This window comes from Coenobita brevimanus, chromosome 3, assembly GCF_032717465.1.
Source record: "Coenobita brevimanus isolate Jiangsu-jjx chromosome 3, ASM3271746v2, whole genome shotgun sequence".
NCBI classification, from domain to species: domain Eukaryota; kingdom Metazoa; phylum Arthropoda; class Malacostraca; order Decapoda; family Coenobitidae; genus Coenobita; species Coenobita brevimanus.
The window spans coordinates 1,805,975-1,818,104 of record NC_136956.1 but is presented as its reverse complement, the minus strand read 5'-3'; the positions used below and the strand labels follow the sequence as shown (position 1 = coordinate 1,818,104).

Genomic DNA, 12,130 nt, shown 5'->3' with positions numbered 1-12,130 from the left:
CTTCCCCATATTTGACTCTAACTACAGTAACTCAACTTCCCCTCACCTGACTCTACTTGACTTTCCCTCCCCTCACCTAACTCTACCTCCCCCCACCTAACTTTACCTGACTCTCACCTAACTCTACCTAACTTCCCCTTACCTAACTCTACCTTCTCCTCACCTAACTCTACCTCCCCTCACCCAACTCACCTAACTCTACCTGACTCTCATCTACTCTACTTAGCTTCCCCTTACCTAACTCTACCTAACTCTTCCTTCCCCTCCCCTAACTCTACATTCCTTCCCCTCACCTGACTCAACTTTACCTCACCTAACTCTACCTCCCCTCACCTAACTCTACCTCCCCTCACCTAACTCTACCTCCCCTCACCTAACTCTACCTCCCCTCACCTAACTCTACCTGACTCTTACCTAATTCTACCTGACTCTTACCTAACTCTACTTTCCCCTCACCTAACTCTACCTCCCCTCACCTAACTCTGCCTGACTCTTACCTAACTCTACTTTCCCCTCACCTAACTCTACCTCCCCTCACCTAACTCTACCTTCCCCTCCCGTAACTCTACCTTCCTTCCCCTCACCTAACTCTACCTCCCCTCACCTGACTCAACCTCCCCTCACCTAACTCTACCTCCCCTCACCTAAATCTACCTGACTCTTACCTAACTCTACCTCCCCTCACATAAATCTACCTGACTCTTACCTAACTCTACCTTCCCCTCCCCTAACTCTACCTTCCCCTCCCCTAACTCTACCTTCCTTCCCCTCACCTGACTCAACTTTACCTCACCTGACTCTACCTCTCCTCACCTACCTCTACCTAGCTTCCCCTTATCTAACTCTACCTAGCTTCCCCTTATCTAACTCTACCTAGCTTCCCCTTATCTAACTCTACCTAGCTTCCCCTTATCTAACTCTACCCAACTTCCCCTCACCTAACTAAACTTCCCCTCAACTAACTCTACCTCCTCTCACCTGACTCTACCTCCCCTCACCTGACTTTCTCCTTCTCGTCGGAGGTGGCGATGCGTGCGAAGGGCTGGGGCTGGAACCAATCCCAGAAGTAAATCTCATTGAAGGTGGCCACGACCAGCACCTGGTCGGTCGGGTGGAAGGCCAGAGACGCGATTACTGTGTTTTTCTCCGTCGTCCAAACCTCACTCCCGCCCTGTACGAGAGGCCAGAGGGAGATTTGAGTCTATTTATCTATCCATCTATCTAGATTATTCGATCTATCTATCTATCATTGTGTTCTTAGCCCTTTATCTATTAGGGTGATTACTGGTTTCTTTCCGTCGTCCAAACCTCACTTCCACCCTGTAAGCGAGGCCAGAGAGAGATTTCAGTCTATCTATCTATCTATCTAGATTATTCGATCTATCTATCATCGTGTTTATATGTATCTTAGTCTATCTATTTATCTATCTATCTATTACGGTGTTTATAAGTCTCTATCTATCAAGACCTTATGTATCTATCTATCATGGTGTTCTTATGTATCTATCTATTAGGGTGTTCCTGTCTATCTATCTACTGTACATCTACCACCACTACCTACATCTCTATCTATCATGGTGTTCATATCTATCTATCTATCTCTATCTATCACAGCATTCTTTTCCGTCATCCACACTTCTTTGCCACCCTGTATGAAGAGAGAGAAATTTTACGTCTCTCTCTCTCTCTCTCTCCCCCATCTCTCTCTCTCTCCCTCTCCCCCCCCTCTCCCTCTCTCTCTCTCTCTCTCAATGCTAAGGGATCCAAAGGTGAAAATCTCATTGCAGAGGGAGGGGAAGGCAAAGCACAATGGGTGAGGAAAAGAGAAGAGAAAAGGAGAGGAGAGGAGAGGAAAAGAGAGGAGACAAGGAGAGGAGAGGAGAGGAAAAGAGAGGAGACGAGGAGAGGAGAGGAAAAGAGAGAAGACAAGGAGAGGAGAGGAGAGGAAAAGAGAGAAGGAGAGGAGAGGAGAGGAAAAGAGAGAAGAAGAGGAGAGGAGAGGAAAAGAGAGAAGAAGAGGAGAGGAGAGGAAAAGAGAGAAGAAGAGGAGAGGAGAGGAAAAGAGAGAAGAAGAGGAGAGGAGAGGAAAAGAGAGAAGAAGAGGAGAGGAGAGGAGAGGAAAAGAGAGAAGAAGAGGATAGGAGAGGAAAAGAGAGAAGAAGAGGAGAGGAGAGGAGAGGAAAAGAGAGAAGAAGAGGAGAGGAGAGGAAAAGAGAGAAGAAGAGGAGAGGAGAGGAGAGGAAAAGAGAGAAGAAGAGGAGAGGAGAGGAAAAGAGAGAAGAAGAGGAGAGGAGAGGAAAAGAGAGAAGAAGAGGAGTGGAGGGGAAAAGAGAGAAGAAGAGGAGAGGAGAGGAAAAGAGAGAAGAAGAGGAAAAGAGAGAAGAAGAGGAGAGGAGAGGAAAAGAGAGAAGAAGAGGAGAGGAGAGGAGAGGAGAGGAAAAGAAAGGAGAGGAATGGGAACAGAAGAGGAAGGAAGGAAAGAAGAGAAGACAAGAGAGGACAGGAGAGGAAGGAAGGAGAGAAGAGAAGACAAGAGAGGACAGGAGAGGAAGGAAGGAAGGAGAGAAGACAAAAGAGGACAGAAGAGGAAGGAAGGAAAGGAAAAGAGATGAGACAAGAGAGGACAGAACAGGCAGGAAGGAAAGTAGATGACAAGAGAGGAGAGGAGAGGAAAAGAGAGGAGAAGAGGAGAGGAGAGGAATGGGAACAGAAGAGGAAGGAAGGAAAGGAGATGGGAAGACAAGAGAGGACAGAAGAGGAAGGAAGGAAAGGAAAAGACAGGAGGAGACAAGAGGGGACAGGAGAGGAAGGAAGGAAAGGAAAAGAGATGAGACAAGAGAGGACAGAAGAGGCAGGAAGGAAAGAAGATGACAAGAGAGGAGAGGAGAGGAAAAGAGAGGAGAGGAATGGGAACAGAAGAGGAAGGAAGGAAAGGAAAAGAGATGGGGAGACAAGAGAGGACAGGAGAGGAGGGAAGGAAAGGAGAAGAGAAGAGGAGACAAGAGGGGACAGAAGAGGAAGGAGGGGATAAGAGAAGACAAAAGAGGACAGAAGAGGAAGGAAGGAGAGAAGACAAAAGAGGACAGAAGAGGAAGGAAGTAAAGGAGAAGACAAAGGAGGACAGAAGAGGAAGGAGGGAAAGGGGAGGGAACTGCATAAGCAAAACGCACCTTCAGTCTAACCACAAACAAGGGGTGCAAACAAGTCAACATACCTGCAGGTCCCACACACACACCTCTCCACCCAGGCACCCTGAAGCAATTGGAAAGGAGAGGAGGGAGAAGGAGAGAAGAGAAGACAAGAGAGGAAGGAAGGAAAGGGGAGGGAACTGCATAGGCAAAACACACCTTCAGTCTACCTACAAACATAATCGCGTCAACACACCTGCAGGTCCCACACGTGCCCCTCTCCACCCAGGCACCCTGAAGCGATGGGAAAGGAAAGGAGGGAGAAGGAGAGAAGAGAAAAGAAGACAAGAGCGGACAGAAGAGGAAGGAAAGAATGGGGAGGAAACAGAATAAGCAAAATGCAGCTTCAGTCTGACCACAAACATAATCGCGTCGACGTTACCTGTAGGTCCCACACGCGCACCTCTCCACCTAGGCACCCTGAGGCGATGATTTCGTTGCTGGCGGGGTGGAAGGCGATGCACCAGGGGGTACGTGGGTGTCCCTCTAAGGTACAGATGCACTGGCCAGTCTTCACCTCACTCACGTAGATGTTGTGGTCGCCGTGGGTGGATGCCACCTTCGACCTGAGCACCAAAATTAACCTCTTTAGACCTGGGGTGACAATCTCAGAGGAATTTGTGATCAATTTCCAGTTCTAACTTATGGCTACATTCTCAATGACTAGACTACTATGTGGAAAGCATTAAGTTAAACTGCTAAGTGGAAGGCATTAAGCTGCAAAGTGGAATGCATGAAACTGCAAAGTGGAATGCATTAAACCGCAAAGTGGAATGCATTAAACTGCCAAGTGGAAAGCATGCTCCCTATTCCCGACTCTCTGAAGCAAGCAAGTCTAATGAAACAAATTTAATCTTTGCACATTGTTGCTGATTGCACTATGTTATGTGGGATGCAGGCAGACCATTCTTAATAACCACAGGCGTTCCAATAATGACAATGAATTATGTTCTAAACTGAGTGCCTGAAGGTGTAAGATAGTCCTGAATTTCCGACAGTAAAGTATGAATAAGAGATAAGGGACTGAATAGGGAGGCTGCCAGAGATCAAGCAGCATGGAGAACCACCATTAAGTGAGCAAGGCCAATGCATAGGAGCATGTTGGAGCCTTTAAAAACAAAACAAAACAAACCATACTCACCCATCAGGACTAAACACCATCAGGAATGTCGACTTAGGTGACCCAGGCAGTTGGCATGAGAGCTGGTTGTGTCTGCGGTACACGAGGCTCTCCTCTGTGGAACGGTGGAGCTGTGTGGTGGTGGTGCGGGGGTGTCGGGCCTGGATCTCACGCCGCGCCAGCAGCACCGGGGTCGGCACCACCAGCGGGTCAGGGCACCGCACCACTCCCAGGTCCTCCTCACTTGCAGCATCCTTCATATCAACATCCGGGTCATCCATCCTGAGAAGAGAATTATGTTTTACCATCACAATCACTTGTTTCTTTACCCCCCAAGCAAGAGGGAAGTGCAGGACATGGTTGGAGAAAGGCCTGGGGAGCAGATACCTGTGCTGACGTCTCATCAGATAGCAACTGTAAGAGCTGGAAGAAAAGATGGGACTGGAGTGTACTGGCACTGTGATGAGGAGGGACAGATTGAGATGGCTTGGGCATGTGGACAGGATGGAGAATGACACTTGGGTATGGAAAGTGAGAGACGTGAACATCTGGAATAGGACTGTGAGAGGCAGACCAGAAACGACCTGAGACGAGGTCACAGAGTGTGACCTCTGGGACAGCGGACTAATAGGGAGGCTGCCAGTTATCAAGCAGCATGGACAGCTGCCATTAGGCGACTAAAGCTGATGCATACAAGTATGCTGGAGCGTTTATAAATGATACAATACATTGATAACACACACACACACACACACACATCAGTATGCATCAGTAGTCTGGAATCCTCATCTCAAAAAACACATAGACAAGATTGAAAAAGTAAAAAGGGCCGCTACAAAATGGGTAACAAGCTTAAGGGATCTAAGCTACGAAGAAAGACTAGAAAAACTGAATCTACCAACCCTACAGGAGAAAAGAAAAAGAGGAGACATGATTATGCTGTATAAATGCATGTCAGGGAACGAGAAAATAGACAAAAATGAATATACAACCTATGGGAAAGCATCAACAAGAGGACACTGCAAAAAACTGCATAAAGAGAGTGGCAATAAAAAGGAAATTTAGTTTCCCAAATAGGGTAACTGATCAGTGGAATACACAACCGAATGAAATAGTGTGTGCTAAAACGATTCATAAATTTAAGGAGATGTACGATAAGAATGGTTTAAGACACGGGACGGTACGAGCTTGGCTCATTCCCGTAAAGATACATTTGATAAGAACACACACACAAGAACACACACACACACACGTACATACTCACTACCAAACTGCCAATATCCATTTGCATGTACTTACATCAACCTTGTCTTTCACCTCTCTTCCCCCCCCCCAAAAAAAAAAAAAAAAAAAATAGTGGTTGATATAGCACAATACAAACTCAAATCTAAATTACTTGGAACAAAAGGCTTTATGGAAAATGGAATACTGTATTTTGGAAAGCAGAATAATAAAGATCTATCTATCTATCTATCTATAGCCCGACGCCCTACTCCCGCAAAGGGTGGCCGCAGACAAAACGCCTCCAAGTCGCTCTGTCACCCACCATTTGACTGCCCTCCCCCTAACTCACCCCCCCCTCCCTCATATACCTCTCAACTCCATCCCTCCACCTCATCCTTGGTCTACCCCTCCCTCTCCCTCCCTCCACCTCATCTACATACACCCTCTTAGTCAGTCTTTCATTCTCCATTCTCTATAATAAAGATAACTCAGAAAATCATGTACCGGTACAAAAATGACCTAAAGCACCATGGTACTGACAATTTTTGGTCAAGTTAAGAGTAAAAAGGGTATATATTCATTCATTCATTCATTGCCAGACGCCATGTATCCCAAACGGGGTGGCCAAGGGCTTAGAGTTAATTGTTTTACAGGGAGGGGCACTAATCCTCCACCAACCCCACTTGACACGTAGGGAGAACGTTATGCCAACAGCATCTGCTGTTCCCAGGCGGTCACCCATCCAAGTACTAACCAGACCCAACGTTGCTTATACTTATGCAAAATGTCTATGAAAAGGATGTAGAGCCAGAGCATTTTTTTCTATCACTAAGCTACATGAATTAATCTATCTATCTATAGCCCGACGCCCTAATCCTGCATAGGGTGGCTGCAGACAAAACACCTCCAAGTCATTCTGTCACCCACCATTTGACTGCCCTCCCCCCAACTAACAAAAAATAAACAAAAGAAAAAACTGGGTCAAGGTGTCAAGACTTCAGCAGCCGCAAAGGTATGAAGGACACGTGAAGGATAAGTCAAATCATCCCCCAATCTCGTCACACCTGGCCGTCAACTGAGCTGAAAGTGGTTATGGATGTACACCAGGCCATGACAAATGTGCTACAGTAGTTGATGTTGCTGTTGCGTATCCCTCGTCTGTCTGCACACACACACACACACACACACACACACACACACACACACACACTTCAATCACAGGCAAAATCAGTGTTCCTTCACAGCAGACACCACCTCGCCACAGTGTCTCTCTCCACCACCTTGCCACAGTGTCTCTCTCCACCACCTTGCCACAGTGTCTCTCTCCACCACCTCGCCACAGTGTCTCTCTCCACCACCTTGCCACAGTGTCTCTCTCCACCACCTCGCCACAGTGTCTCTCTCCACCACCTCGCCACAGTGTCTCCACCACCTTGCCACAGTCTCTCTCTCCACCACCTCGCCACAATCAGGTGTCTCTCCACCCAGTTAAAAGGGGTACCACAGTAGGCTCCACATCACCCCATTATCTGGTTATATGGTTACTACCCAACAATGTAAATGGTTCCTTGAGTTACAGGAAACCATTAGGCTTGTCAAGCAGTGTACAGCCACCTGAAGTGGGAAGAAAACAGTGAGAGGAAGGATGGGAGAAAATAGGAAGAAATAGGAAAAGAGGGCGGCAGATATACAAAAAATTATATATGTAAATAAAGGTGAAGGAAGACGTAGGCAGCACTACATTACATGAGTGGATGATGGACACCACTTACCACCAGTACTGAAGTATCCTAATGGAGTTAATGAAAGCCATGTAAGTAGCTCCGTGAAGTAACTCCAAATGTCCATCTATGGTATCTATTGCCAGATGCCTAAATCCCACAAAGAATGACCACAAACAAATCACCTCCATGTCCCTCTGCACTCTACCATGTGGCTGCCCTCCCTCCAACTCAAATCCCCCTCATCCATCCCTCCATCTCATCTCAACATATCAATTTTTTCTGGCTCTCTGGACCCTACCTCACCCCACCTTAAACACCACCGCGCTCACCGCCTCACACGAGGTGATATGCAGGCCACCCCTGGCTGCACTCATCGCCTCATATGAGGTGATGAGTCTCCGCGCCATAATTTCAAGCACAGGGAAGCATCAGTGGTTTCCATGGGAACACTGAGCCTCCTTCTCAACCAAACCCTGCCACACTGCAGTTGCCAAATACTGCATACTGTATTTAATAATTCAGTTCTTGTTTGTAGCCCTGAAATGGCAATCTCACGCCCGTCTGCCTTCCACAATGCCAGTGACTTATTGTCGCCTCACACCCACCCAAAAGGTGCAAATTACAAAAAGACAAGGGTGAGGAAGAGTTCAAACTCAGAAACACTTGATCTGATGACAAAAAATCAACTTAATATCTAAAAAAGAAATAAAAGTCCGAAAACAATGACTCATGGAGGGTAATCGGGGTGATATGAATTAGTGGGGCAGGGGTTAATAGGGAAAAGGAGGTCTGGATGATGACGATGATAATTTATGTACAGTCTATCTATCTATCTATAGCCCGACGCCCTAATCCCGCAAAGGGTGGCCGCAGACAAAACGCCTCCAAGTCACTCTGTCACCCACCATTTGACTACCCTCCCCCCAACTCACCCCCCCCTCCCTCATATACCTCTCAACTCCATCCCTCCACCTCATCCTTGGTCTACCCCTCCCTCTCCCTCCCTCCACCTCATCCTTGGTCTACCCCTCCCTCTCCCTCCCTCCACCTCACCTACATACACCCTCTTAGTCAGTCTTTCATTCTCCATTCTCTCCACAGGTCCAAACCACCTCAGTGTATTTCTCCTAATCTTTTCAACCACATCCACATCTACCCCACAACGTTCCTTCACTTCTTCATTTGTCAACCTGTCCCTCCACATCACTCCACATGCTCCTCTCAAGTAACTCATTTCCACTGCTCTCACTCTTGACTTGTTCCCCTCTTGCAAGGTCCACGCCTCGCTTCCATACGTCAGGGTAGGGATCACAATACCATCATGCAGTGACTTCTTAACTTCCATACTCACCTCCCTATTTCTCATCACTGCTTTCAGTGTACCAACAACCTTCCTTCCCTGCTGTACCCTTTCACGTACTTCATCCCCCAAAGTTCCATCCTTACTCATCACACTACCCAAGTACTTGAATGCACTCACATTCTCCATATCCTCACCATCCAACCTCACTGCACACTCTGTGACTTCATTCCTCTCAAACACCATAACTTTACTTTTGTTTACATTAACTTTCAGCTTCCTCCTCCTACACACTGTCCCAAATTCATTCACCAAACCTTGCAACTCCCATTCATCTTCACTCAACAATACTGTATCATCAGCAAACAGCAACACCGGAAGCTTCCAAATCTCACCCTCATTCATGTACAGTACCGTACATATTTAATACACATTATAACCTCAAAAACAAAGAAAAGGTGCCCAGGATCAACTAATAATGCCCAGAAAACAGCAGCAAAGAATGCACCCTAACCTCCAATAACAACCTATATATACAGTACTTGGTTTGCTTTCATCTGATGGAACAGGGTCACTCACACAACTTGGACACAAAGGCATGGTTGCAAGGAATTCGATGCACCTTCGTGGGGAGACATGGATGAGTCTCCATGGTTACTAGACTCCTATTACTCTAACTTGGCCTGGGTTTTCGTCCTTTCGTAGCTAATTTCACTTGGCTCAGTGGCAAAATGAGACATACTACAACTCATTCTCGCTGGTTAACCCCTTGGCTGCTAATAGCCTCTGAGGCAGACCTATCAATAGCCTGCTACAGACCTCTCACAGGGCGCCCTTTGATTTCAGCGGGAATGCGATACATATCAGCCCTCCCAAGCACAGAGTTGCCACACAGTGGTTTTCTGAGTCACCCAACGTTGCCAGACTGGTGGCGAGTCTGCGGAGTGAGTGGCAAGGCAGCCACGGACTCAGTGACCCGAAAAAACAGCCAAAAATGACCTCTCTTCAACCTCTTCCCACGACGCCTCTTCACAGACACGCTCATAGGTAAGTGGAAAGGTGTCAACTTCCAATGCACAAGCTTTTTTTTATTTTTTTTGTCTCTAACTATAAACAAACACGAGCTGAAAATGACCGATTTTTGCCCAAAGTAGCCGCACCAGGGCACGAAGTAGCTCAGTGCCTGCCACAGCCTAGGGGTTAAGGAAGCTCCCTAGCACCTCTTCCTTACCGATTTATTTCTGGATACAGCTGGCTAATATTGTTTTGTACATTATTTATGCAGAGTATGGTGATATTATGATGATCTGAGTCACACAGAAGACAACAGTAAGGTGTAATGCCGGTACGCAACACAGAGTGCTTAGGAAACAATGTTAGGGAGTTCCACAGCCAACAAGAATACCAGTCAGACTACTTCTTTCTATCTATCTATCTATTGCCAGACGCCTCAATCCCATTTGGGGTGGCCACAAACAAATCGCCTCCAAGTCGCCCTGTCCCCAGCCATTTCACTGCCCTGCTCCCAACTCACACCCCCCTCTCTCATATACCTCTCCACCCCATCCCTCCATCTCATCCTCGGCCTCCCCCTCCCTCTTCCCCCCTCCACCTCACTCACATACACTCTCTTCGTCAGTCTTTCACCCTCCATCCTCTCCACATGGCCAAACCACCTCAGTGTGTTCCTCATAACGCTTCCTACTTCTTTCCATTGCACTTATTCATGACTAGCATTGTATTTTAGTACTAATCTAATTATAACTCACCATTCAAGATGAAGGGATGTCAAGTTTAGGCCAAGTTAGAGTAAAATCATCCTTTTACTCTGACTACCGATTATCCATCCATACTCAGATGTCTTAATCCCATATGGGGTGACCACAAACAAATCACCTCCACGTCACTCTGTCCCCTGCCATTTTGCTGCCCTCCCAACAACTTGCACTCCTTTCTCTCATATACCTCTCTACTCCACCCCTCCTCCTCATCCTCGGTCTCCCCCTCCCTCCCCCTGTCTCCACCTCACTCATATACACTCTCCTTATTAGTCTCTCACTCTCTGCAGGTGAAAATGGACGGACTATACTATTAAAACGTAACATAATCCTAAGTAACCAAACCTAATTTAAAAATAAATAATTAAATATATCAAAACTGGCAAGCAGTGCAATTCATATTATTTTTCAACTCCCTGAGACAGGCTCGCATTCTTGGAGACACAGATGCTTCCTAACACCTCTTCTTTAGGTATTTATTATTGGATATAGGTGGTTAATATCATTTTGTACGTTATTAATGTATTGGGGAGGGGGAGGGCAGTCAAATGGTGGGTGACAAAGCGACTTGGAGGCATTTTGTCTGTGGCCACCCTTTGTGGGATTAGGGAGTCGGGCTATAGATAGATAGAGAGATAGATGTTATTAATGCACAGTATGGCGATATTGGAAGGATTTATATCACACAGAGAGGCAGTAAGATGTAATAAGTAAAATAAATCACTTACAAAAAGATGTTAGGGAGCCTCCTTCTCCTTAAGCTTCTAGAATATCAGCCAGAGAGAAAAACAAAAAAGACAGCATTATTTCAGAGTTCTATCTATCTATCTATAGCCTGACGCCCTAATCCTGCAATGGGTGGCTGCAGACAAAACGCCTCCAAGTTTCCCTGTCACCCACCATTTGACTGCCCTCCCCCCAACTCACTGCCCCCTCCCTCATATACCTCTCCACTTCATCCTCGGTCTCCCCCTCCCTCCACTTCACCTACAGAACTACATCCACCTAATGGAGATGAAAATTAATACATTCAACATTTGGCTTGCGCAATTTTGAGCAGCTTCTCTTCTATCCACATCCATCGCCAAGGCACTTTTTCATTCATTCACTGCCAGACGCCATGTATCCCAAAAGGGGTGGCCAAGGGCTTAGAGTTAATTGTTTTACAGGGAGGGGCACTAATCCTCCACCAACCCCACTTGACACGTAGGGAGAACATTATGCCAACAGCATCTGGTGTTCCCAGGCAGTCACCCATCCAAGTACTAACCAGACCCAACGTTGCTTAACTTCACTGATCGGACGGGAAGCAGTGTACTCAACTTGGTACGGCACTTATAATTACTATATATGGTGCCACGGGAGGGAGCTGTCTAATTCCTAACTCCATTCACTCATATCTATGTTAAAATTAGGCTAGATTAAGTTAGGTTTGATTAGGTTCGTTTGGGCTGGGTTACGATAGGCTATTTTGGGTTAGGTTAGGTTAGTTTGGGTTGGGTTAGGTTAGGTCAGGTAAGGTTAGTTTGGGTTAGGTTAGGTTAGGTTAATCTGGACTGGATTGGGTTAGGTTGGATTAGTTTGGATTGGGTTGGGTTAGGTTGGGTTAGTTTGGATTGGGTTGGGTTAGGTTGGGTTAGTTTGGATTGGGTTGGGTTAGGTTAGGTTAGTTTGGGTTGGGTTGGGTTAGTTTAGGTTAGTTTGGGTTGGGTTGGGTTAGTTTGGGTTAGATTTGATTAGTTTGCATTAGGTTAGATTGGATTAGGTTAGGTTACATTAAATAGGTTAGGTTTGTT

The 12,130-nt window shown here is 46.5% G+C and overlaps 1 protein-coding gene and 1 pseudogene across 1 annotated transcript in view; both read right to left on the bottom strand.

The window, feature by feature from the left end:
- LOC145393871 (uncharacterized) overlaps window positions 1-12,130 on the bottom strand; it is a 65,721-nt gene that overhangs the window by 52,623 nt on the left and 968 nt on the right. Inside the window, exons 2-4 of the mRNA XM_080267933.1 lie at window positions 4,330-4,590; window positions 3,571-3,754; window positions 999-1,171 (exon numbers count right to left, since the gene is read on the bottom strand). Of these exons, the coding sequence (XP_080124059.1) occupies window positions 999-1,171; window positions 3,571-3,754; window positions 4,330-4,589 (617 nt within the window). The 5' untranslated portion in view covers window position 4,590. The remainder of the gene's footprint in view (window positions 1-998; window positions 1,172-3,570; window positions 3,755-4,329; window positions 4,591-12,130) is intronic.
- On the bottom strand, window positions 11,556-11,674 carry LOC145394559 (5S ribosomal RNA; annotated as a pseudogene).